General features: G+C 38.9%; 2 protein-coding genes across 8 annotated transcripts in view; both read right to left on the bottom strand.

Annotated features, from left to right (window-relative positions):
* Positions 1 to 6,729: 6,729 nt before the first annotated feature.
* On the bottom strand, positions 6,730 to 13,223 carry LOC137261257 (zinc finger CCHC domain-containing protein 17-like). The gene is made up of 8 exons (XM_067798980.1): positions 13,034 to 13,223; positions 12,696 to 12,753; positions 11,039 to 11,139; positions 10,736 to 10,821; positions 9,790 to 9,890; positions 9,360 to 9,490; positions 7,892 to 7,984; positions 6,730 to 7,340 (listed from the first exon to the last, which is right to left on the bottom strand). The coding sequence occupies exons 1-8, from the start codon at positions 13,142 to 13,144 to the stop codon at positions 7,275 to 7,277; spliced, it is 747 nt and encodes a 248-aa protein (XP_067655081.1). The 5' UTR covers positions 13,145 to 13,223; the 3' UTR covers positions 6,730 to 7,274.
* Positions 13,224 to 15,497: 2,274 nt separating this feature from the next.
* Positions 15,498 to 27,142, bottom strand: part of LOC137261116 (ligand of Numb protein X 2-like) — a 91,391-nt gene continuing 79,746 nt past the window's right edge. For all 7 annotated transcript variants that reach the window (XM_067798801.1, XM_067798803.1, XM_067798804.1 and 4 more), the window contains 8 exons: positions 27,007 to 27,073; positions 25,789 to 25,819; positions 25,490 to 25,606; positions 24,982 to 25,155; positions 24,545 to 24,667; positions 23,549 to 23,739; positions 22,591 to 22,749; positions 15,498 to 20,981 (listed from right to left, as the gene is read on the bottom strand). In XM_067798801.1, coding sequence (XP_067654902.1) covers positions 20,846 to 20,981; positions 22,591 to 22,749; positions 23,549 to 23,739; positions 24,545 to 24,667; positions 24,982 to 25,155; positions 25,490 to 25,606; positions 25,789 to 25,819; positions 27,007 to 27,073 — 998 coding nt within the window. In that variant the 3' untranslated portion in view covers positions 15,498 to 20,845. The remainder of the gene's footprint in view (positions 20,982 to 22,590; positions 22,750 to 23,548; positions 23,740 to 24,544; positions 24,668 to 24,981; positions 25,156 to 25,489; positions 25,607 to 25,788; positions 25,820 to 27,006; positions 27,074 to 27,142) is intronic.

Genomic DNA, 27,142 nt, shown 5'->3' on the forward strand with positions numbered 1-27,142 from the left:
TTCTTTACCAGCTATTTTTTTTTAAGTCCTACATGGCAGTTGCATTGAGAAACACGTGGCAAATCATGACCAGGCATGTTGAAAACCAAACTTGCCTGAAATATCTGGCTCTCCGGGACCGAGAAAGCTGTCACCAACAAAATTTATCAGTTGCGTGTCCTAGATACCAGTCCAGAAATTCTGAATTGATTATCGACAAAGTCATGTGGGAAGAGTCTCAGGTAGGCTAAGGGCTCTTATCTTGACCGTATTTTTAGCTTGCATGGAGAGTTAAATATTAGGACAGTCCACCAGTCTCGGTTAAGACTTGCCCATGTGACTGAGCCAGGTAAACCTCAAGCATACATCAATTCTTAATTTTGGCTAATTTTGACCTGCACATTCCATACTGAGTTTGTATTCTCCATGGTGGAGGTGTTATCTATCAATCAGGCAGTCTGTCCCACAGTTGGCCAGGTACATTGCTGGTAGTCCTCTCGCTCCAGATCAACCAATCACATTACCTTTACCAGCCTTTCAGTCCTAACAACAAGCCCTATAAACATATTACTCTTGTAATTTATATGGCCTGAAATAAACACACCATTTTGCAATAGGTCTCTGTTAACTGACTAGCAAATATTTGCAGAAAGAGGTGTGACAATATAAATCCCAGATTGGGTGTCTCAGAAAAGCAAAGTCGACAGCCAGACTTAGATTAGGAGCTGGAGAGCTAGATTTTGACCTGTGACCTCTAATGCATTTGTCAGTCTTCTTTAAATCAATAGAAAGCACGGAGTCATGTGTTTGTACTCAACATTAACTTACTGTTCAAACATTGAAGTATTTTTCAACAACAAAAAAATGCAAATATATGCATTGTAGAATCAAATAAAAATATCAGTTTTGAAGGGTTTTTGGTTGGACATACCTGGCACATGAAACTACAAGAAGATCAGTGTCCTACTATAACACCTTAGTCTATGACGTTAGGCCCAGACTAAATGGGCATTTATTCATCAAAATACAGAAGCTGCAAAAATATGTTAGAAATATGTTCATTGTTTATTTGTTACACCTCTTATGTAATATACAAACAAAAACGCTGTTTCACAGGATTGACCTTTACTGATCTAAACTGTGATAACTCCATGGTGCTAGGTGCTCCCCAAGGTCACCCTTGTCTGCAGATAAGAGCAACAGTCTGTCTGTACGCAAGTCAAGCAATATGGCCGCCTGGGCAAAGTGACCAGTTTCACCCACACACTTTAGATAAGATAGCCTTAGAAATAAACCTCTTACCCTTTGTGAATGTAATAGGAAAGAACTATCCGAGGAAGTTGCGTTTTAACTTCATGATTTTATTCCATCTGGTTTGTTGCCTCAATATCAGTTTGAATTAATTTTTGACCTGTTAACCTTGGAGTTATGGTTAAAATTAATCTCAGTGACAGACGCATAGCTAGTGAATTTTTTCACGTAAACCTGATAAGCTGCAAAGCTTTATAGTTAATATTACTACTAATATTTCATTTATATAGCACCTAGTATCCATCTGACTTGTGGCTCAATAGCTGCTGTAATCAGAATCTGATTACAGCGTTGGATTGTAATGAGGGCTTGCCCAACCTTTTTAGCAACAGTCATGTGTAATCCCGGGCTTTTTGTATAATGGTAGCTACGTCCAACGCAAGAGTTGACTGTGTATCTTTATACATTCTTGTCTGATTAACAAAGACATCATGTATATACTGACAAAAATAGTCAGGGACATATGTAAATTTTGAAGTTATGAATAATGATTTATTTATTCATTGAAACATTGATGAAATGTCAATAATAAAAATACCAATATTCCTATCTTATTTTGTTCAGTATATGATTACATGTTTGTCAGAATAAGAAGGATAAACAGATTTCAGCACTGTACCTGAAGTACCTGAAACATGGCTTGTTATGTAATTCAACTGAGTGAACAAATCCTTTGGTTGGTTTTATGGTTTTAAGCTGACGTGGGCCATTAAGAGGTGTATTTGTGCCCCAAACAAATCATTTGTTAGATAAAACAGTCAGTTCCCTTTAATTGTTGAAAACAGTATTTCCTTACTAATAAAACTGTCACCAATATTTCACTTGAGCATATTTCCATCAGTTGTTACATGTCTAAGTGACCCAATACTGTATTTTCTATCCAGATGTCAATATGCACCTGAATGTAGACAACAAAATGTGAAGACTGTTGTCCTTACAGATCACTTAGCTGGTGATTGAAATAGTTGACTCTGTTGGTCAGGCATGTCATACTGGCTTGTCTGGCTCAGAGTTGAATATTCTTGGGCTATAAAGTAATTAAGTGTTAAACAGCAAACATACAAGTGTATGAACTCACTGTTACACAGTCTAATCATCTCAAGCATGGGGTTGTCAGGTGAGACAAATCTGTCAGTCCATCAGATCATACTGAAAATCCGGTGGTCGGGTTAGATGAGTCTTGTCAATCAGTTAGACAATGAAGTTCAGGTTGTCAGGTGAGATGAGTCTGTCACTCCATCAGATCATACTGAAGATGGGGTGGTCAGACTGGATGATTCTTTCAACTGATCATGTCATATTGATGATCTGTTCTTCAGATCATATCAGATTATTCTAAAGATCTGAATACTTACTCTGATCATACTGTGGATCAGGTCATTACTGATGGTCATGAAAGACAAAGAAGGAAGGACAAATCCTGTGTTGCTACCGATGATCTTAAATGTAGGGAAAGTTCAAAATGTCTGGCTGTCTAGCTTTCTATGAGGTATGGTAACTCCTGAACGGGTGTAGATGTTCAATTGCCTCAGCGTTTCATGTGAAAACCAATCTGATTACCTGAAGAGACTCTAACCTGAGTCACTACAAACATTCTTGGCATGATAGTGACTCTAACCTGAGTCACTACAAACATTCTTGGCATGATGGTGACTCTGTCACCAGTGCATGTGGTAGCAGCTCAGCATGTTGCAGTCATGCTAAATGACCTGTCAAAAATATTTTATCATATCAAGCATATGTTCTGCCCACTTTCCAGAAATGAGTAACTGGACATATTAAACAAATTTGTTCACCTGTAATCGTACTGATTTTATCTTCACCTTGTGAAGGCTCTTGTGACCATATTTGTAATATGCTCAATGATTTGAAAAATTCCACAAATTTGTCCTTGGCCCAAAAGAGGTCTGTACAGCATGTTGAATTACTGATAACAAAGACTCATAAACAGCGTCTAGATTTATATGAGGCTATTTAAGCGTGGCTTATCAGAAACACTCCCACTCCGTGACAACATGTAGCAACTCTATGGGCATAATGCTTAATGACATAATACAGTTGATTTGCTCATATGTGAAAAAATGCAGGCATGTACTGGTTCAACCATACACCAAAAGCCCTGACATGATTGTACCGTTTATTGAAAAGTAGCATTTATTATTTTTTATTTCGTTTTTCTTTTTATCTTTGTTTTAACAGGCGCCATGGACCTAACTTTTACATTACAAAGAAATCTAAAAACTTCTGTTCAAGGAAATCTTATTTAATCTAAAACTGGAATTTTGATTTTTTAGAATTTGACCTGAAATGGAATTTTATCAAATATGATTTTGAGAATATGACATCTTGGAACTTGCTCAACTTACTTGAAATATCATTACCTTCTGAATAATACATTCACCATCTTAAACAAAATATCCAATTACTAGACCCAAACACTATTTGTGAAATCAAATATAATCGCTAAATCCATGCTGGCATGATGAATAATCCGTATCAGGCCGAGATACACTTGGCACGGGTCATCTGAGTGCTTGTACTTTGTTCACAGCCTCGTGTTTTATCCGGGAGTGAGAATCTAGACCAGGTGGTGATTCAGGGTATCGGACACCTACCTACCTACTCCATGATACAGAAGTATGGCCTGAGTGGACATCAAGTCATGCTGTCACTCCCAAGATAACAAGTGAACTTGATGACATATTGACAGATGAAACGCACGCATGTTGTGCAACCTCACAATACCTGATGAAAGTCCAGAACATAATTCCAGTTTCTAATACCTCAATTACAAGGGGACTGTGAGGAAGAACAGGTTCCTTGTTTCGCAAACTTATAGTAAGAACGTTTTAATGAATGATGGTTGAGTGGTTTTATTGTGATGCTGTAGATGATCTTTAATTCTGAAAGTACTGCTCTATCTGATCCAGACTTATTTATCTACAGAGTACAGGCTAGTGTCTCACAGTTCAGTATCAATGAGTGTTGAGTTGAAAGACAAACAGAATGCAGTCATGCATCAGACAATTTTGGAATCGCAAATCAGATAAATTGTCCATAGTTAAGTGAGTGAATATGATTTTATGCAGCTTTTAGCAGTATTCCTGGGATATCGTGGATATGGCCTTCATACTTTATATCCCAAGGGGAACTGCACATGGGACTATAGCATGCCAAGCAGGTAGTTTAACCACTAGTCTATCCTACCACCAGCCTCAGGTACAGCCTCTATATATGATGGGTGTGGCTTGATCTCACTATTAAAGAGACTGAGTGAGTGAGTGAGTGAGTGAGTGAGTGAGTGAGTGAGTGAGTGAGTGAGTGAGTGAGTGAGTGAGTGAGTGAGTGAGTGAGTGAGTGAGTGAGCGAGCGAGGGAGGGAGGGACTGAGTGAGTGAGGGAGGGAGTGAGTGAGCGAGCGAGCGAGCAAGCGAGCGAGCTGACTTTTACTCTACTTTCAGCAATATTCCAGTAATATCGAAGCAGAGGACACCAGAAGTGGGCTTAACACATTGCACCCAAATGGGGTATCAAACGGGACGAACGTACACTTTAACCACAGGTTATTTCATGACCCTCAAATGGTTTGTTGTTTTACTTTGCATTCATCAATAGTCCAGCTACGTAGGGACATTCTGTAAATAACTGATTCCGAACCAGACAATCTAGTGATCAACAGCATGAGCATTGACCTGAATAATTGGGTAGGATGACATGTGTCAATCAAGTCAGTGAGCCTGACCACCCGATCTCGTTAGTCGCCTCTGACAACAAGCTTTCACCACATTACACAATATTGTCCACTACACTCCGTGTTCCGTAATCTGATTGGTTCAAAAACATGATCAAATGCCATTCAATTCCAGGAAATTGCAAGACTGTTCTCTGCATATTGATGGGTACAAATATCATATACAATTGTATTCTGTTACCAGCATTGGTGACATCATTTAAATCATGTTATGACACAAAGTCAGATGTTACCATGGGAACCAGCTGAAACAACCAGCTGATGACACCTCCCTGCTATACCCAGCATGTTAGTTGGTACAGACAGTAAAACCATGTAGGCCTGTTGGTTTAATAATATGTTTAGGCCATACCATCGGTTTCAACTGAATTCCCATGCTTCAAGAACTCAATAACACCTGGAAGTTGGCCCACACATGCTGTATATCTCGTGAATGAAGTTTATTCCTGTCCAAGACAGCTACTTGCCAACTTCACTGAAGGACTTTACAAGTTCCTACACAGCCAGTATGAACTGATACAATAATCTGAATATGCCGTTTCAACACTATACATAGATGAATAAAATATTGAAACAATTTTGTAGTTGAAAATAAGAAGTAGAATATTTATTTGCTGAGGTGAAATACCCCTAAATGGGGTGAACCGCACTGGGGTGAACGTGTGTGATGTGAAATAACCTGCTACCACAACAAAGAACCAGTCTACTCCCGTAGTTTTCAAAAATTTTAGGAATACATTTTAATTTGGAACTCATGTGTTTTGGGTGTTTAACGTCTTTGTTCCAGTTGTATAAATGTTTTGTTGTAGATTCTAGACAAACTACAAACTTCCATACCAACTCATCATGGATTTCAATATTCCTGCAGAATTTCTGTGATCCTGGAGTTTACTGGGCCATCTGGGAGTTTCTGTACCAGATAGGCACTGAGATGACTTTGTGATGGAGTGGACAGTGCTGATGACTAGATTGGGAGAATATACAACACATACAGTAGCGTAACTTGTGTTATTTAGAAGTGGACCCTTCATGACACTGTCATTAGGTGATATGCGGCATTGATTGCAATGTATTGCATTTTTGTTTTCAGTAGAAAATATAATTTACATGTTTCAACCTTTGCAGTTGCATGACATGTTTGTATTGTGATTCCTCGATATTAACTGCCGAGTACCCATGAATAAATATTCACATACATTCCTAAATATCTGTAAAACATATCCTGTTTTCCATATGGTCCCCTACTGTATGTCATTGCTTGCAAGATCTATCACAAGGGAGTGGACAATACTTTTTCGTCCTGCCTGTACTCCACTGGTCCCAAAAAACATTCATAGATTTACTAAACTATCAATGATGTTATATTTAGATGGGGAAAAAAATTACTTGTCACTAGGACCACTTCAGACATTATTTTTCAGTGGTCCTGGTCCCTTTTTATCAGCCAGGTACCACTACAGACATTATTTCTCAGTGGTTCTGGTCCCTTTTCATTGGCCAGGGACCACTACAGACATTATTTCTCAGTGGTCCTGGTCCCTTTTTATCACCCAGGGACCACTTCAGACATTATTTCTCAGTGGTCTTGGTCCCTTTTTGTTAGCCTGGGACCACTGAACGAGTGTAAATTTCACACACTGTGGTCACATTTGAGCACTACTTTATCCACGTATGGAAAACAGAAAACCATGAGCTTCAATGATTTAATGCAAGGATGAACACAATGATACTTACATGTCAATCAACATGATATATACATAAGTCAGCTCAGGACCAACAAGAGTATGACTTGAGTTCAATGCTGCCTTCAACACTGTTAAATAATGAAAGTGAGTCAAATGTGGAAGGAAAAAACCCAGGTGATCAGGGTCCAGGTCCCCAACATTTACCACCAAGGTGAAACCATGGATACTGTGCTGACACACCTAGAGGCAGGCATTGGAGAGGATCCAAACCCACATTCATAGGTTTATGACATGTAGGGTGGGTGAGTTGGGTTTTATACTGCTTTTACCAATATTCCAGCGATATCACTTCAGGGAACACCAGAAATTGGCTTCATGCATTGTACCCAAGTGAGGAATCAAACCCAGGTCTTCGGCGATACAAGTGATGCTTTAACCACTGCGCTACCTGACCTTCCCTAATACAGTTTCGAAATACACAACACCTGGTTGTAGTTTTCATATATCAACGTCAGTATCATCACAAATACTGCCATCGTCACATGTCTTTCAGCTGTCATAGGAATCACTGCTGTGGCGATGTTTTTTCTTTTTGTGGCTTGACTTCTCTCTTCTCTGAAACAAATGACCCACTTATGACAACCAGGTTTTATATAGTCCGTGAGTTTTACACCACTTTTAGCAATATTCCAGCAATATCATAGTAGGAGACACCAGAAATAACTGTCACAAACTGTGCTCATGTGGGGAATCGAACTCGGCTCATTCTTCGTAAGTGGACGCCTTTACCACTAGGCTTCTCAACTGCCCCTGGACTTCACATGTAGTGTAGAAGTAATCAACTCATTGTTTAGAACCATATATATACTAGACTGACGCCCCAGAAAACAAGGGGCGACATGAAAGTATATATAATCAAACACTGTTATGTTTGAGTTGAAGAAAAAACTATGTAAATACCGTCACCTATCTTATATTCAATGGAAACTAAAAATGATGACTTAACATGACATTTTACTCAGGTTACTTTTACTAAGGGAGAATACATTGGGACAATTCAGTCATGTGCAAACAAGCTTGAATATTCCAGTCTGGGAAGAATACACTGTAATGTTCAATCTTAGAGCAGGTTTTATGATCCCATCTGTCTATCTCATTCAACATACCTTTGAACCTCTGTCGCTCTCATCGGAGGAGGAGGAAGAGTGTCTGTGCTTCTTCTTCTTTTTGTTTTTCTTCTCTTTTTTATGTTTCCTATCCTGCAAAAACAGTGTTGCTTAACATATTAAATGAGTGGACGCAGAATACCCTTTCTGAGACCATGAGTAAGACAGTCGTCTCTGACTGACAACACAGCCATATCTTCTTAAACAAATAACTCAAATGTAATCTTGATTTATTCTCATCCTGCTACCCATGAAGGTACAGGTACAGGTCTTCAGTAGCCCATGCTTGAACCCCTGGAGATGTCATGTTTTATGAAAACTTTGTGATGATGGCAACTTAATTATCAGATGGGATCAAAATCTGACAACTAGTCTTTTCTTTCTTAACTGACCAACCCATGACAATGCAGGCTAGAACTCATCTTCAGCAACACATGATTGTTGTAAGGGACGACTAATGGGATCAGGTGGTTAAGCTCGCTGACTTAGTTGACATGTCATATTATCCCAGTTCCATAGATTGATGCTCAATGTGTTGATCACTGGATTGTCTGTTCCAGGCTTGATTATTTACAGACCGCTGCTGTACAGCTGAAATATTGCTAAATGCAGCGTTAGACCAACATATAGGAAATGATCAGGTCACATTGATACATGTGAAAGGAAGAACTTCATGTAAACTTCACAAGAAATGCGAACATTAGTAACATGTACTGTAACCATGGAGCTATGGAGAATTCTAGTCATTAAACAATATATCATGTGACTAAACACTCATCCAGGTAGCCCTGCAGGTACATGGGCCCTACAGAGGATCCAGCCCACCTGGAGTAAAACTGGTCCCAATCCCAGTCTCAATCCACGGACTCCCACAAACAAACCCATCGTGAAAGACATCCACATGATGCAAAATAAGCATTTATTTATCAAATTAAATTTTACAATAAATTAACACAAAAAGGGCATTTTTAAACAACGGAACAAAACAAGTACTGGTTTGAATCCCATGTGTCTTACATCTTACACTATTTCTTAACCACTCTTACGTACTTACTGACTCTGATACGTTGTTTGGAAACACAAAGTGAATGAGTTTCTTACTGACTGAGTTGAGTTTTGCACAACATTTAGCGATATTCCAGCAATATCACAGCAGAGGACACAAATGAGCTTCAGGCATTGTACCCATGTGGGGATTTGAACACGTCTTTGGTGTGATGAGCGAACTCTTTAATCACAAGGCCACCCCACCACCCTGTACAGACTAAGAGTCCACCACCCTGTACAGACTAAGAGTCCAGCAGCCTGCCCACAGTGGAATCACACCAAACCACATCTCTTCCACTGATGTCAATCTCTCAGTCACTACACTGTGGTAAACTTTCTAAGGAATATCTTGCATGTCAGAGTTCAAATAAAGTAATATAAAGATTGTTTCCTCCATTTTAGCCTTCTTCCTCTGCCTCACCTTTTTCTTCTTCTTCTTTTTTTCTGCCGACTGGGCTGTGGTTGGGGAGTCTGGTACATACTTGTCTAGATCTGGGATCAGGTCGTATTGCTTACCTCCCCTTTCTCCATAGCATTCCTTGGACAGGTGCCCTGAGGGGTGTACACAAAACTTGATGTCATGGTGACAATGGACACTGTGTGATAACAATGCCTCAAAACATGACTGCTTATGTAATGTCATACAGGGCTACAGACATGGGGCACATAGGTGTAATATAGGCCTAAAAATCTATGACATACAGCATAATGTAAGATTTCAAGCATACCATGTACCACCTGTTTACGTCTAACATATGTAAAGTTTTATAGTTGAAAAGTTGTTTCGAGTGAACAAATGATTGATTACATTCACATCTATAGTGTGTATACAATCAGAAACACCATCTTACCGTGAGTCCCGCATCTGGCACACTTTGTGTCGTATACAGCTCCCAGTTCAATCTTCGGCCGTTCAGAAGTAAATCCCTGCTTCCTCCTGCGCTCATCCATGCTGAAACCAGCATCCAGCATTTACATACATCACGATTTGTTTGTGTGTTGTTCAATGCACTGCTCAAGAATATTCCTGCTATATGATGCAGTCATGTAAATAATTCAGTCTGGACGACACAAACCTGTGATTAATACTATGAACAAACTCAAACATCAATTAAGTCATAGACGAAGTCACCACTTGAGTGAGTGAGTTTAGTTTATGCCAAGGAGACACTAAGAATGCACTTTATTACTCAACCGTTGGGGATACTGCAGAGTAATATTTTCACGGCAATATTACATTACTGTAACACTGCTTGAAGCATGACGTCAAAATGGTTCAAAGTTGTAACGTCACAATGCTAATGTCGCTCTCGCAATTTTTGCTTGATGCGTGGAAAGCTGAGAGTCCTCACACTGTAGGCAATGTCACCACAGTTTCTGTCAGATTATGTTGCGAGTAATAAACAGAATACTAAACTCGCTTCCGTGAAATACCATTTTTATTTAATTCGTGAAACATTCAGTATCAAACTCGCTTTTGCTCATTTGATACCAAATCATTAACTTGTTTAATAAAAATGGTTACAAGGAAGGTCATTTAGTATCCTCTATATATGTAATTCACAGAGAGTTTACTTCACCCTTGTGACAGTATTTTATTCATATCATCATATGCTGACAGATAATGTCGCATAAAGTCAAAAAATGCCTCAGTTCAGAGGCAATTGTATTCAGTTGTGCACACAATTCCAACAATTTGCACATATGATGAAGTCTGCAGAGGAATGTTACCATGGTTACTGTGGCCTCTGTGGCACACTCCCACCTTCCCAGTCAGCTGGAAAACATGCAACCCACCTGCCCTGCACGTTGTTGGCATCCAGGTCTTGCCCTGTTGTCTGGTTCACATATTTCATGGACAAACCAATCTTCTGGTGCTCCCCCTGGAACAACATACAACATAAGTCTTCTTACTGAGGAAAATAGTATCCTTATTATCCAAAGGGAAGTAACCGTGAGTACATTTTACCAGCATTGCTTATATTAATAATTACAATATAAATGTCCCCATGAATATGTCACACCTCTCGGGCTATTTAGAAGATTAGGTCTGAATTTCAGCACACAATTATGGGTGTGTGTTGGTCTCTAGTCTCTTACCTCAATACTGATGACTTTGCAATATACACGTTCCCTCAAGGACACCATCTCGGATGGATCTTCCACCCTGGCTTTCGACATCTGGGACTTGTGGACAAGGCCTTGAACAATGTTAGAATGTGATCAGCTAAGACACATTTTGCACAGTGATGCAACTGGATGCACTCTGGTTTGCTTTACAAACTAAAATAAGAAACAATTGTCCACATCATTCTGATGTGCCCAAAACATGGTGAAACAAGAACACTTACTAACATCACACTGAAAAAAGTCTTCAAAAACACCAACCGATCATGGAAGAGTTTGTGTAACATTATTTAAGATGGAAGAGAGATGATTTGTGCATCGGCCAAAGCCGCCAGATGCATGTCACCAAAACGGTAATATATGGCCAATTACACATTCATTATAACTCCATGACACTGTAACTATGGCCAAACAAGGATAAGCTGATCATCGACCTAACAGCAGACCAGCGGTCGAAATAATTGCTGGCCCAGAGGCCCAGCGCCGGTTGTGATTTTAATGGGCAGGCAGTTTCAAACATTAGCAGGACCTTGTGGCATTCAGTAATTTATCTGCCAAGTTTTCCAGCAGGAATTTGATGCCGTTCCATATTATGACAGAATTAATCAGCACAAAATTGTGTACAGTGTAGTCTATTTTGTCTGCATTAGTTTCGACTTTGACAAAATGGGTCTGAAGATTTCATTCAGGGGGTGTGGATTTTAAAGCCTGCAGGCGCCAGCAGGCCCTGATAGCCATGTGGCAAACTGAAGTATTGAAAACACTGCAGCTGACCCCTATTAGTATGTGTGAGTGCTGCCACTGTTATCAAAGGTGCCCCTGGATGTCCGTGATCAAGTACTGTGTTTTGTCTGAAGCACTCTGAAACCATGTGAGTCTTGTGAGCAAGGCATGTGCAGCTACGTATGGAAGCAATTTCATCATCATGCACTACACCTGCACTAGCCTTCATCAGCTCTCCCTGTCATAAACCAAATGGGTTTGTTCATTCCCATGTACCACCTACTTGTCATAAACGAGTTCTCTGTGCAGGTCCATCTAATCCTTGTTTGCCAGTAGGCAACAACTTTCTTGTTCCACCATGTCTGGTATCAAACGCTTGTTCGATTCAACCCAATACATTACCCCCCAAAAAAACACACCTAGGAACAAGCACCAGAAAAACACTAAGCTACACAATCTTTGTTATATTTGTACAGACACTAAGTATTGTTTACTGCAAGTAAGTTAACTATAAAATAAACTTCATTAAAACTGCACAGAAAATATAGTAATGCTACATTTATTGCAGTCTTTAATTTCCAGTGTTTCAAGGGAGGCTTATGATGTTCAAGGGAGGCTTGTGATGTTCAAGGGAGACATGTAACGTTCAAGGGAAACTTGTGATGTTCAAGGGACACTTGTGATGTTCAAGGGGGACTTGCAATGTTCAAGGGACACCTGTAATGTGCAAGGGATTCTTGTGATGTTCAAGGGAGACTTGTGATGTTCAAGGGAGACTCAAGGGACACATGGTTGGAGTGTGTACCTTGTACTCATGCATATGAATTTCAGTGTTTTTCAGTCAAGTTACCCACACTTCATTGCCCTAATATCACAGGAAAACCTAAATCAAAACACTATCCTTCACCTTGCTTTCTGCATCCTGGTATTTTCACAAATACTCCATAGTTCTGTACCGATGCAATCTGGAAAGAACATGTAAGACATGAAATACATTCTCCTTGTTGGTATTTATTGTGTTACCTGACGGTACGGTTAAAGTGCTATTCCTGATTATCGTAAATAATCTGGACTGGGAGGATATGTAATATTACAGTATACCGATGGTTAGCAAATGGTAAGTGTAAACAGGCCTTGATCAAATGACACTTTGAGCCACAAATCGTAATGCTAGGACTGAAAGTTGCCTGTACTCTTCTTGAGTCCATATTAACAGTGCGGATATGAGCGGATTATCAGTGAAACCTCTCCATGGAATATGCTGTGGAGAGCAGGCACGTCCCCGCCATCGTCGTCTCTATGTCGTTTGTAATGGTGATCACGTTCATCGTCGTAGTCATGGCCACGCTTAGCCATATCGCCATACAGCTTTCTACACGTGAGCAACTATAAACAAAAACTCCACCATGTTGTAAAATTACCAAGGGGCATAACTCTGACTTCTGCTTTCGGTAAAACAGCGGTGCCCAGCTTTGAAAGCTCCGTGCAGCCAACAATGTGCCAACCTGAATGTCACAACGTTGCACTGAGTTAACAGGCATTTGATTGAAGTGCAGTAAAATATCACGTTTCAAAGAAAGGAATGAATATCTTTTTGTTCTTTAAAATCTTAAATAACGTGGTAATAGTAGAATGGAGACGAACACATTGTGTTGGAAAGTAGAGCTACCTAACGAAATTATAACAGCTCGATATCCGAACTGAACACACAAAGAGAGGTTTTAAACAAAAGATAGAGAGCTTATATAATACTGAAAAATCAGAGGTATATAACGAACTTATAATAGCTCTAAATTTGATTGAAAACCGAATTCGTAGCGTGACCTATAACAACTCTAAATTTGAATATAAACCGAGCGCGTAGCTTGAGGTTTAAAAAATTTAGAGCTAATGTACTTTCGTTATATATCTCTGATTTTCCAACACAGTATGGATATCTCAAACGTGCCATCCATTTCAAGAAAGTTGATTTGCTAGTTTGAAGCTTATCTACGGGGATTGAATCATCACATGATGTTGTAACTTTGACACAGACTCGACCACATTACTGACAGCAACTGAATTGATTCCGACACTGTTACTTACATACATAAACACCAGTCGGACTGATTGTTATGTGTGTTTACTACATATAGAAATGAAGTAGGCGGCTTTTTTTTCAGTAGAGTACGTCCCCGGCGTCACTGTTGACACGAGCTGAATCACGGGGATCATATTACACTAGTGACTTAACTGACCGTGACTAAACAAGTGAGTGAGTGTAGTTTTATGTCGTTTTTAAGCAATATTCCAGCAATATCACGGCGGGGAACACCTGAAATGGGTTCCACAAACTGTACCCATGTGAGGAACCGAACACGAGTCTAGACTACCTCACCGCCACTGCAAATGAACAAGGTCTTAGATTGTGCTAGTGCGTGAGTGCGCGTGTGCGCGCGTGTGCGCGCGTGTGCGTGTCTTTCATTCTTTCAAAGTCGCTTTCAGCAATATTACAGTAATATCAGAAATGGGCTTCACACATTGCACGCATGTTGGGAATCAAACCGGCGTCTTCGGCGGAATGAACGAAAGTTTTAACCACTAAACTGCAACATCGTCCCTTCATATCATTTTCAAATATTCGTGGGTTGAACCACAATGAATATACCACGCCACTTCGAAAATGGTCAAATGTAACACGTTGCATTTGGTGCAACACTTTTAAATTTTCAGTGAACTACTGAGTTTCTGAGGGCGTTAGGGTAGTTGACTTTGTCAGTCTAAGTAAACCTCGTCACCAGCGGTGGTGTGTAACAAAAAGTACTGAGGATACGTTTACTTGGACTGTTGACTTTGTGTGCTGGCGATTAATTGCCTGACTCCAGAGCATGGGTTCAAATCCTTGATGGGACTCCACTTAACTGCATTCCTCCCATATAGAACTGATTCTTTCCTTTACCGCATCTGAAATTTACTGGGCGTTATTCATTCTCTCACTGCAACTGTCCAATTGTTTATCCTGTTCATAATTCTGAATCATAACCAAAACACTCATATTTTTTAACATTTTATTTTGTGTAAAATGTCACATTTCACATACAGTCGATCATAGGTGACGCTCCTGACACTAACACGGTCACATCCCAGAACACTCAGAGACATTCATATTATGTACAACAGGATAGGGAAGAGTTGCCTCCCCTGCCATTGCTGAGGAAGTTGAATTTGCCTCCCCTGTCAGAGACCAGCTCAATACAGATGGGGCTGACAATTCTAGTAACTTCATGAAAAAGGTAAGTTTCCAGATTTGTAGTTCTATAGTTTGTGTGTCCTTTAAAAACTTGAAAAATAACACTGCTTTTACTTTGAGACTTTGTATGAAATCTAAAGATAAGAGAAGAATTTGAGTATTGTGGAAATGTTTAAATCTAGATACATTTGACAAGGAAGAAACAGTTTTACTGCTCCTTGACTATCTGAATTTTTGGTTATTTTAGGACATAAAGGCAATTAACTCCAGAACTTTCAGAAATAATGCTAATATCATTTCATTCACATCAAATTGTCATGAGAAACATTTCAAGGTTGTTTCATGTCTTTAACATGATCCCAAATATGTTATTTACCAAACAGTAACAATATATCATGTTTTACTTCTTAAGCACTCTGCCTTCCACCTCTGGACTCAAAAACTGTCAACAAACCCTCAAAAGATTCGATGATCTTTAGGACTACTGAGGTTTCTCTGTAAACTGCATTGAACTTGTAGAAGGAAGATCTGTAGATTTCATTTATGTTTTAAAAAAAGAGATACACCCTGATATGAAATAAATCCAACCATGAGAAATAGCGAACTGAAAATACTCTTGCACACTGACATACCTATACGATTACAGATGAAACTGAAGGTGAAATGCATGACAGTCTGCTCAAGTGTTATGTAAACAATGATACCTCAGATGTGAGGGCTTCATCTACCAAGTGGAAAGAGGAGATTGACATTATGTAAACTGTTTTTCTGAAGTTTTCCTCGTAACATCTGCTCAATGACAGAAAGATAACTTTTTTTTATCAAAGTACTGAAAACTGCAAAGCCTTGTTTCTATGATAATCCAGTATTTACAATTATTAGTCCATAATAATAATAATAATAATAGCACTAGTTATTGCTCACAGGCATAACCTGTATGTCATTTTGATATTTACACCAATTACATACCATTTCAGGAATAACATGTTATATTTTACAACTTCTGCCTGAAATATAATCTTTGTATCTATGTATAACAGATACGTAATAAAAGAGTTATACCATGCCATGCATTAATGTATTCAACAAAGGTATGCATTAATGCACTTACAGTCAAATTATCTCACCTCAAACCTTGATATGGAGATAATGTAATTAATGGAATAAAACAGAGGATTTGAGTTAAGACTATACATAAGATGTAATTTCATATACTTGACTTTTGAAGTCAAATAAGGTTATTTAAATCTTCCAAACCTCGTTCATGAGAAAACTGGTACTATGAATCCAACAAATAAATAAATATATTCCTGTGGTTCTTGCAGTTACTGGTTATGCTCAATCATCTTGATTGTCTTGATATTTCAAAGATGACAAGATTTGTTATGACGAGATCCGACTCCATCTGAACCCCCTTGTGGATGCTAACAGTTACGTGACGCAATCATGACTATATCTTGCACGAGTGAGTGAGTATGGTTTTAACGTCACTTTTAGCAATATTCCAGCAATGCAACAGTGGAACACCAGAAATGGGCTTCACACTTTGTGCCCATGTGGGGAATCGAACCCAGGAATTTGGCGTGACAAGCAAATGCTTTAACCACTAGACCCCCTACATCTTGCATGAACACACGACAAGACAATGTGTGATGACGTCCTGGTAATGACACACGTGGAGACAGTATACAATAACAATGATGAACTTTGTACATTTCATTGACAGGTGCCTGTCAAGGTGACATGAATACATATATTGCAACAGTAGCTACTATGCACAAAATGCCGTAAATGCAATTCCTTGGAAAAAAAAAATGGAAAACACCTGAATGAGATATTTGCATGATTTTCTGAGCAAACAATAATCGTAGCTTTCGTGCTAGCTCAACAGGAATAAATTGCATAAATGAAATATGTAAGGAAGTTTAAAATATATGACCATGGGGAAGGGGTGACACAACAAAAATGAAAGGTGATGAGTTCACTAGTGAACGAGTTGGGTTTTACGCTGGTTTTAGCGATATTGGAACAATATCATGGTGGGGTACACAAGAAAGGGCGACACACATTGTACCCAGTGAACCCAGGTGAGTGAGCACTTTAACCACTAGGCTACCCCACCGCCCCAGTGAGTTTACTAACAATAGTCACTATACTACTTATGTCAAAACTGATGTTTATATTTATTTGGAAAATCTGACATTTAAGAAACATCTCCATCAATGTTGAGTCACCCTTTTATTCTACTAAAAAATAGTTAAGAACCAACATATCTGTATTACTATAGATTATATGAGAGAATATGGTGGTTCTGAACTTTCTTTGCGCAGTATATCATAAAGCACTACCATAACACAGCAAATGATGGTGGCATTAAAAGAAAGATGAAAAAAGGCCTCTTATGAGTGAACAAAAGTTACATAGCAATTGACAATGTCTATGTACAAAATTACAATGACTGACACATGCTTGCAGTGAGAATTATTACTTGAGACATACAGTAATACATATGCATTCTCGCATTTCGTCTGTACTGGGAAGGGAGATCTGTTTTAAGGTCTTAAATTTCATTAAAAACATAAATAAACCATGTATTACAACAATCATTATAAGACAAAATGGTTATATTAAAAAAATCAACAAATAAGTTTTAATACTGTAGGTTGAATCCACATCAACATTCTGCAAAACATTAAAATGGTGAATTTAGTAAGCTACTAAATTAGTTCTACCACAAAACATCAACAATAATATTTTTGGAAATTCTGTATGAAAAACAAATTGAACAAAAGCGTGTATTACCCAATTATTCAATTGATACATTCACAATTTAAACTTTAAGTAAGAATTTTACTATATTCTATTAACAATAAACCACTGGTAGTAATTGCTTAAAACATGTTATTCCATTAACAGGCAATCCTATGCTAAAAATTTGTTTCTTTTTAAAAAAAATATAAAGAATTCTAATTTAACACTTCACAATCATTGGAGGGGTAGACAAAGTCCCCAGTCAAGACCACCAGTTGTCCTACTTCCATTTTTGTGGAAGTTGCGGTGACTGAGTGGGTTAGCTGTCTCACTTTGTTTGCCGGCGATTAGGCACCTGGTCCTGATGGTGTGGATTGGACTTAACCCACAAATAATCTGTACTTTACTCAGAAAGCATAATCCCAAATATAACATTTGTTAAATTCAACACTTGTCACAATATGTTATTCCATTAACAGGCCAATTTATGCTAAAAATATGTTCCTTTAAAGCAAAATAAAAAGGATTCTATGTCTATACTTGTATATATCAAGTCCAATGACACTGATCTTCCCATCCAAGCACCAGTTGATTCCTTACGTTTAAAACCACTTGTTTCACACAAACCACTACTTGTATGATTTGACAACAACACTATCTGTATTGACACTCAATGTTTTACAAATCCACATGTCTACCATTCACAATCTTCCAGACTTCCACCAATGCTGGCGTATAAAAGCTAACCTGTAAACACACACATCTAGCGTTAGAATAAAGTGATCAAAGTATCTATTGCAATCTATCATGAATATATCACAATCATATATATGTATATATATATAAAGTACTCAGAATTTGCTCGTTCATAAAATACTCCTTGTTGTCCTGTTTATTGAAATGTGGTTTTATTATCAGGTGAAAATGTGTGAAGTTAAACAACAACTGTCCAGATATTCACAACACTTGTTTCAACTCATAACACTTACAAAACTTTAAAATGCAGTGCCACCTGGCTCTACAGCTCACCTAATGTTTTCTGAATTTTATGCAAAATCTTACGTGAACTAGTGTTGTTACATTCCAACTTGAATGTCATTCGTTGACAAGATGATGATGATGATGATGATGATGATCGATAGTCCCTGTCCCTACTTTCTGCGAGGTTAAAGAAGAAACACCAAGAGAATTCATCAAATTTTCTGCAAAATAGATTCTCACTATGCATGTTCAACATACTGAAAGCCATGGTGGTTGAGGGTCAAGGGTCAAACATACCTGCATAAAATATCACAATATACCGAAAGTATAAAAGGCATATAAAATATCAACATGATATTTGGAAAGGGCAAAAATGGAAATTTCAATATGGCTGCCATTGTGGCCATTTTGAAAAAGGCATAATCAAATTAAGGGATACCTATTCCATGAATACAACAAAATTTCAACTACCAAGGACGTATGTTTCTGGGACTTGGTAGAGTGTAATGCCGCTTTTAGCAACGTTCCAGCAGGTCATGGTAAAGTTTTCAGAGGAGAAGCTGACAATTAAGAATGTAAAGACAGAATGATGAATGGACAACACTCCAGATAATGAGTTCACTTGACTTTTAGTCAGGTGAGCAAAACATTTACCATTATAGAAATAAAACTTGACTTGACCATTGGTGAAACTAAACTTGACTAAACCATAACTCACATTACACGAATGAAGTAACTGAAAGTTATTATTCATAAGGTATATGGCACAATTCAAGATAACCTTCGAATAAAAAAATTATATGAATTTTGATACAACAGTCAATTTTTAAGTTTTTGACAAACACTGAACTAATACAATGCAACTAAAATGTTCATCATAAAATGTGCTGACAATTTCGCCTCATATGCAACTTGATAAAACATGAGGTTGTTTGTGTATCGTTGCCAGAACTTAAAAACTGAAGACAATATATGACCCATAAAGGCTATAGGTCAATAAACAGAAAACAAACATTTATACAAAAAAACATCCTCAGTGAAGTGAAAACTCCCATGGAGTATTTTGGATGACACAAAACAGTGGGCAAATCTTATTTTCTAAAACTCCCGACAAGTCTGTGATCTAGTTTGAGCTGAATCATTGAATCATTAACATGACGACAGGAATTCATTTTACGTAATATATTCCTTCACTGAGTGTGAAAGTTCATGACTTCCAAAGCAGTTCTTGTTGGTCACTGGCGCGGTGTAGATGAAGAATCTTCATTCTCAACACTACTGTCTTCGAACAGCTGATCCAGTTTTAGTTTCATAGAAGATTCATTCCATATTCAGACATAACAATGAGTTGTTCAGAATGCCATATAAATCAAACCCTTCAAGTCACTCAAGGTCAAGTACACTATCTGTTAGGAACTCACCAGTTTTCCCTTCAAACATTTGAATTAGCAAATGCACTTTCCGTTCAACCAAACAGTCCTGCAAAATCAAGACGTTTTCTTTGAGAGAATATTGAACTATTCTGATGGTGAGTGCCCTAAAAAACCCTGAACATTTAATTCTCAAACTTGCAGAATTAAGCCTCTGAAAACCCACCACTTTTTCAACTGGAACATGGGTTGTGAATCGGAAAATGTTTCCATAATTGTTGCAAATATAGTAAAAGTCTTGAAACTTTCTGGAAATGGCAGCATCTTGTTTTTTATTCAGAAACATGTCAAGTTTTATTCCTTGACATTGTAATATATCCAAACTTCTGGTAATAACATTTCTGAAACTGGCCACATACTATTCTCCTGAAAACAACACATTTCATCTGGAACTTGCCACATACTATTCTCCTGAAGCAAATCATTGGCACTCTTCTGAAATAAGCCATCTCTTTTCACCTGCATTAAATTCATTTGTTATTCCTCTAAAACTGGCCACATGCTATTCCCTTGAATCACGTTGTGTGTTATTCTTCTGAAACTGGCCATATGTCATTCCCCCTGAATCAAGTCATGGGTTATTCATCTGAAACTGGCCTCCCTAGATCACAGTGTGCATGAAGCACAAACAGCACCAAACAGAGAGTCACAATGATTTCTTGTTCACTAAGCAAGAGTTCCTGGCCATGACACGACTGTGAGCGTCACAGCGCCATCTATTAACTTGAGAATTTCAACAGCCTTGCTGTGTTGTATGTTCTGTAAGCTGTGTTCGTTGACACTCATGATCATGTCACCACATCTGAAAACATAAATTATGTATGTTTAGTAAACTCAAAATATATTCAAATACTTCAATGGCATGTCAGCCTTGAGTGACAGTGAATAAGCATGATTACACCGCTTTTTAGTAATATTGCAGAAATTGGCTTCAAGGATCATACCCATGTGGTGAATCGTGACGTGTGTACGCTTTAACCACTAGGCTCCCCCCATAATGAGTGAGTGAATGAGGTTCTACTCCCTTCTTTTTTTTTTTTTTTGCAAGTGAATGCTTTAACCATTAGGCTCCCCACCACCCCCATTATGAGTGAATGAGTGAGTGGTTTTACTCCCTTCCTTTTTTTTTTTTGCATGTGAATGCTTTAACCATTAGGCTCCCCCACCACCCCCATTATAAGTGAGTGAGTGAGTGAAGTTTAACTCCCTTCTTTTTTTTTTTTTTTGTAAGTGAATGCTTTAACCATTAGGCTCCCCCACCACCCCCATAATGAGTGAGTGAGGTTCTACTCCCTTTTTTTTATTGCAAGTAAACACTTTAACCACTCAGCTACCTCAAAACCCTCAGCCATAACCTGAAGCATCTTCATCACCACTAATTCTCCAGAACAGATATCATCACTAAGTGAAAACATTGCCAGAGAGACAATGACAGAGCAAGTAGGGCTTAAGGCTTAATGCTGTTGGTTCCAGTGGTGTCATGGTCTTTCAGCTTAAGGAGGGAGGAACGCCCAAAGTGGGACCTGTTTACCACTTTGATGACAAACTAACAAGCATAGCTATGATGCTGAAACCCATGGCATCCTAATCAAGACAAACCAAGATTCAACGTCACAATCATATGTGCCCCATAGATGCCACTATGCACATTGAATTGCAACGCTTTAGACAAATGGTCCAGCTGGGTACCAGAGGGAGTAAATACATTAGTCGTAAGTCACATATCGATCGTAGTGCTATATCTGTGAAAACGTAATATATGTGTAATAGGACAGCTGCAGTGTGGTACCCCTCTTTGTAACAGAGCTACGAGGATTCAAGGTCATGATCATAATACTGACGTGCCCAAGGGACACAATTCTGCAAAGTGAATCTAAATGCCTTTGACGAATGGGCAACTTGGGTACAAGATGGAGAATATACATTAGTCTTAAGCAACGCTGAATCACAAATCGAAGAAGTCAACGAATTATTATAGTCACAGTGCTATGATTGTTTTTTGTTACATGGTATTTTAGGGACATCACAGCACAGCAGCTTAGTGTGTGAAGAATGCCTGACATGCTGGTGAGAGACATCAGTGAGTCAACAACCTCGGGCATGGTGCTGACAAACCATGAAACCAACAAGGTTCAAACTCGCACCTCATGAAGCCAACATAATCAGTTGCGGCATCAAACACCATCATCAAACTCATGTAATTTCATATCACTTTTTCCAAATAACTTTAGGTCTCACTGATTAAACCCCTTCTGAAGAAGTCTAGTGTTTTGTCTTGTTTGGACGTTACCCTGATAATTCTAATGAAACCATTATTTTGAGGTAAGAGATTCCATCACTCTGCTGAGAAAACAATTCACCCAAAAAGCTGTAACATAGTCACACATCATAAAACACAGGTGGGATCTTACTTTAACCTCCCATCCTTGGCTGCAGAGGTCTCAGGAACAATCGACTTGACAAAGATGGGCATCTGTCCGTGGCTACTGTCACAGCCACCAACTATGGAGAACCCCAAGCTCCCTGATGGACTGCGTAGTAATGTAATCGTCTTCAGCAACTGGCACGCTCTGGAAAAATCAGAAACTCAGTTTACAGAGCATACAAGCATCAATGGGAATAAGTTTTCTTTACCTTAACAGTGCACTAATGAAGTAGTTTGAAGATGGGGTGAAAATAATAGCCTGGACCACATAATCCAGTGATTGATACATGAGACAATGATGATGTGCAGTTAATCAGAGCATATATTTTCAAAGCTCTCTTAGTGCTAAGACAGTCGTATCTTAGCACTCAGCTTCGAAAATCTAGGCCCACGTCATTAAGTCTGTTAACCTAATACATTTTGGTCTTATTGCCTGCTAAGGTTGGACAGAAAGAGTTGTCTACCCTTGCTGTTTGCACAGGTTGACAGATATGAATTTTAACCTAACACATTCACAAGCTTGGTGGCAGGCTATCCTTGTATCACCTTGAGGCATGGAATCGTGTCCCAGTAGGCAGCTTTACGGTGGATCAAAGGATCATGTCTGTTACAGATAGAAAGATACAACTGGGAACTTGTTCCCTGAGAGTTATCAACCCTTGCTGTTCTCTATCAATAACATCACTACCATCTTAGGGCCTGTGACAAGTTCTGTCCTGTGTGGTTGTTGTTTAACAACACAGCAATATTCCAGCTATGTTACAGCAGTCAGTAAGTAATCTTGTCAGCATCAGATAATCCAGTGATTGATAATATGAACACTGATTTGCATGCAATCAACAAAGCCAGAGTGCAGAATCCATTGTGTATGACGGCAGCTATTGGGGGCAAGTTCTAATGTAGACTCCTCCTGGGACAGTTTTGTCCTCATTCCAGGACCTTACCTGGGTAACCGAAGCCAGAACAGCCAGTTGGGGACAAAGTTCTGTGTCCCCTCCTCCACATCCTCCGGCCCCTCGATCACCTTCATCATGAGCAGCTTGGTCTCTGACTGGACCTTGAGCTGCTTCACCGCCTCGCTGTGGGTCAGCCCTAGCAGGTTGATACCGCCGATGGACAGGAGCAGGTCACCTTTCTGTGGATGCAAGATGTAACATTCATCACACGGATATCAATAAACTCTCAATACATAATCCCAGTTTATCTGTTGGTCTACAGATTCCCAACGGGACCTAAGGTCATGAACCAAAAAGACAACAGACACAATAAACATACTTCATGTCTTACAGAATTTGACATTTTTACTTTATGAACATATTGTCAGCATTACGATGTCAAGTCTAGAAGTTCATTATCGACAAGAAGATCAATGTTCCCATCAATATTCCCCACCACAATGTTTTAATCCGAATGGGTTCCTGGTTTTAACACCATCAAGACATGTCCTGAAAACACATATCAAATTTGGTTTTCCTACCTATAACAGTTTCTGTCTGCTTTGGGGACACCATGGGGATACTGTGCACAAAGTCAAGAAACGCATCACAAGGGCCATAACTCCATAGCAAATGGTAACATAGTTCTCTTTATCAAACTCCATCTAGGCATTCATGTCCTGAAAACACCTACAAAATTTGGATTCCCCATCTATTACGGTTTTGGAGAAAATCTGTATCAATCATATCAGACGGATGGAGCTCAAATCTACATTCCCCTGACTTTGAGATGGAGGATAATAAAACAGTTTCACCCAAAAGTAATTGGCTATAATGAGCAACACACTCATGACTTCTGATCTAGTAATAACGGTTCACCATATTGAAACATGCAGCTTGAAGCTGTCCCAGAGTCTATAGGTGGCCAGACTGCTTCATGCAGCTCCACTTCCAAGGAGGACTGGTGTTCTGCTGCTATTGGTCCATACTAAAGCTGGTTCTTACCTTGAGTTGGCGGCTGCGCCCAAGGCAGCCCTTGTGGTTGATGTTCGTGACATACACTGGCGTGTCACCACGGAAACTGGACAAACCACCAGCTACACTCACACCTAGACTCTCAGAGGGGTCCTGTCAACAAAATCATCATCATCATCATCATCATCGTCATCGTCATCGTCATCGTTGTCATCATGATGATGTGGTTGAGTATAAGGTGGTCTTAATGCCACAGATTTTTGTTACTTGTATTTGAATGTATTTGATTCTCAATGTCTAAATAACATTTAAGATCAGAGCTGTGACAAAAAATTCTTGACATTCATCCTTAACTTGGCATATTACTCATGATTTAAGGAAGTAGTCATACTGTCATATATGTAACTGCAATTTAACAAATATTGTACCTTTTCCAGTATGGACTAAAAAGTATTGTGGAGACGAACCTTGGCGAGACTGATCATGCGTTCCTTGCACTGGGCTTTCATCGGGTTCTCCATGCTATCACAGTCAAAGGTAGCACTACACTTGGCAGTGTCGCTTGAGGTAGATCGGATCAGATCCGGAGTCTGTGGTCGACTTTTCCGAGAAACTACAAACTGCACTCTATCTTGACTAGTCTGTAACACAATACCGCCACATTTTGTTACTGTGTAGTATAAATAAAGGTTCGCAAATTCTCCAGTACCTGCTTGACAAGTTAGACATGACCATCTATAACACTGATTCAGATGATACCTAACAGTTAAAACCTGATCAGTCATGCAATTGGTAAAGTTGTTAACAAACTATTTCCTAGCAACGAGCTCTTCGGAGCCAATCCATGTTTAACATGGAGTGTTGCATGAAAAGACTGAAATACTACAAAATAAATATTGTGACACAAATTAAATCATGACTAATGTTTTGAGAAATGTATCGATACATTAGAAATATGTATCAGGCGGTTCCTACTTGTATCAGATGGGCAGCCTGTTCCTGCGTGCCGTAAGAGATGTCCTGACAGTTGATCTCCAGCAGACGGTCGTCCGGCTTCAGGCGGCCATCATACGCTGCAGTACTACCCGGGATCTGCAACAATAACATCTACAGTAAACATCTGTCCTCTTTGCTTCTTGGAGGCCTCTATAGTACTGCATCTTGAGGAGAGTGCATGCACATTGTATTCCTTTAATTATGATGTTCTGCTTTATTATGCCTTCCATCAATGTCACAAGTAACACAAACTTAAACATGAGAAGCAAATCACTCACCAAGTTCAGAATGTACACACCGGGACCGTTGCTGTGGAAACACAAACACCTTTCATAAATTAACTTGAAATAATGTTTGCTATCGTTGTGCAATCATTGTACACATACACTGAACACTATACAACTGACGAAACGTTTTCCAGCTTCGGATGAAAATGTTCAGTCCACATGACATGTCAAAGTTTGATGTGGCTCCTATACGTAATAGACAATGCAAGCACTCCTACTTCTTAGTAGTGATGCTAAAATATAGGTTTAGAGTGAGTTTAGTTTAGTTTTACACCGCACTCAGCAATACTCCAGCTATATGGTGGTGGTCTGTAAATAATCAAGTCTGGACCAGACCAGTCAAAGTAAACTTAATCTCAGTGTATTTCGTTTTACTCCACCAATGAGTCTAACAAAACCTAGTAGAAGGTTGCGTCAGGTAACCATTGAGTGACCAATGACCGTCCAAGCAAATGCGAGACGGTTAAATAGATTTAACCAGTCAGACAATGGCTACTATTTAGGGATCGGAGGGACTTTCAAAATATTCAGGTCACCGACACAGATCTCTCCACAAACAAAACTCCGCATATAACAGTTATTTGACCTGCAGTATATATGCTTTAATAAGGTTTAGTCAGACTCAGTAGTGGAGAGTAACGAATAAGTACTGAGGATAAGTTTACTTAAACTGGGACCATACAATCCAGTGATTAACAGCATGAGCATTGATCTCTGCAACTGGGATACAATGATGTGTCAACAAAGTTAGCGAGTCTGGCCACCAATCCCATTAGTCACCACTTACAACAAGACTAGGTTACTGAAGATCAATTCTAACCCAGATCTTCACGGTACGTAGGTTTACAAAATGGAGGGTATGAAAGCTTTCCTTTATACAGCATTGTTTGTGTACCTAGGAAATACCCTAGATATGGTTATGAAGAAACTAGTGTACATTTAAACAACTGGTTACAAAATTACAGGTTATATAAGATGAGTTGTTTTCCAGCAAATTGAGATCTCTTTTCCAGTTACTTTTTATCAATTCTAAATATGCATGGTTTCCTTTTCAGCTACATTCTGTTATTTTTGTCGAGTAAATCAAGGTGTGTTTATAAAGTTTATTCAGATATGTTGTCCAGTATATGCAAGCATCTTTACAATGAATCTGGAACCTTTTCCAGCTATTTCATCACTGACGTGATCTCAGAAGCAAAGGTATCTCACCGTTTTCCAACCAGACGAATACCAAGCTGCTTTGTCTGAACCTTTACCAAAGTAATCTTCAATATTTCTGAGAAGAAAAAACAAATTCATTTTAAAAGCACACAAGCAAAGGCATATAAGCTGGATGTACAAGGAA

Source organism: Haliotis asinina, chromosome 14 (assembly GCF_037392515.1).
Source record: "Haliotis asinina isolate JCU_RB_2024 chromosome 14, JCU_Hal_asi_v2, whole genome shotgun sequence".
Lineage (NCBI taxonomy): Eukaryota > Metazoa > Mollusca > Gastropoda > Lepetellida > Haliotidae > Haliotis > Haliotis asinina.

Coding starts and splice junctions, on each gene's coding strand:
- LOC137261257 (XM_067798980.1), bottom strand. CDS start 13,144: ATGGCTAAGCGTGGCCATGACTACGACGATGAACGTGATCACCATTAC. Junction 11,140..12,695: donor ACCAGGATGCAGAAAGCAAG/GTGAAGGATAGT, acceptor ACATTGTTCAAG/GCCTTGTCCACAAGTCCCAG. Junction 9,491..9,789: donor TGCCAGATGCGGGACTCACG/GTAAGATGGTGT, acceptor TACACCCCTCAG/GGCACCTGTCCAAGGAATGC.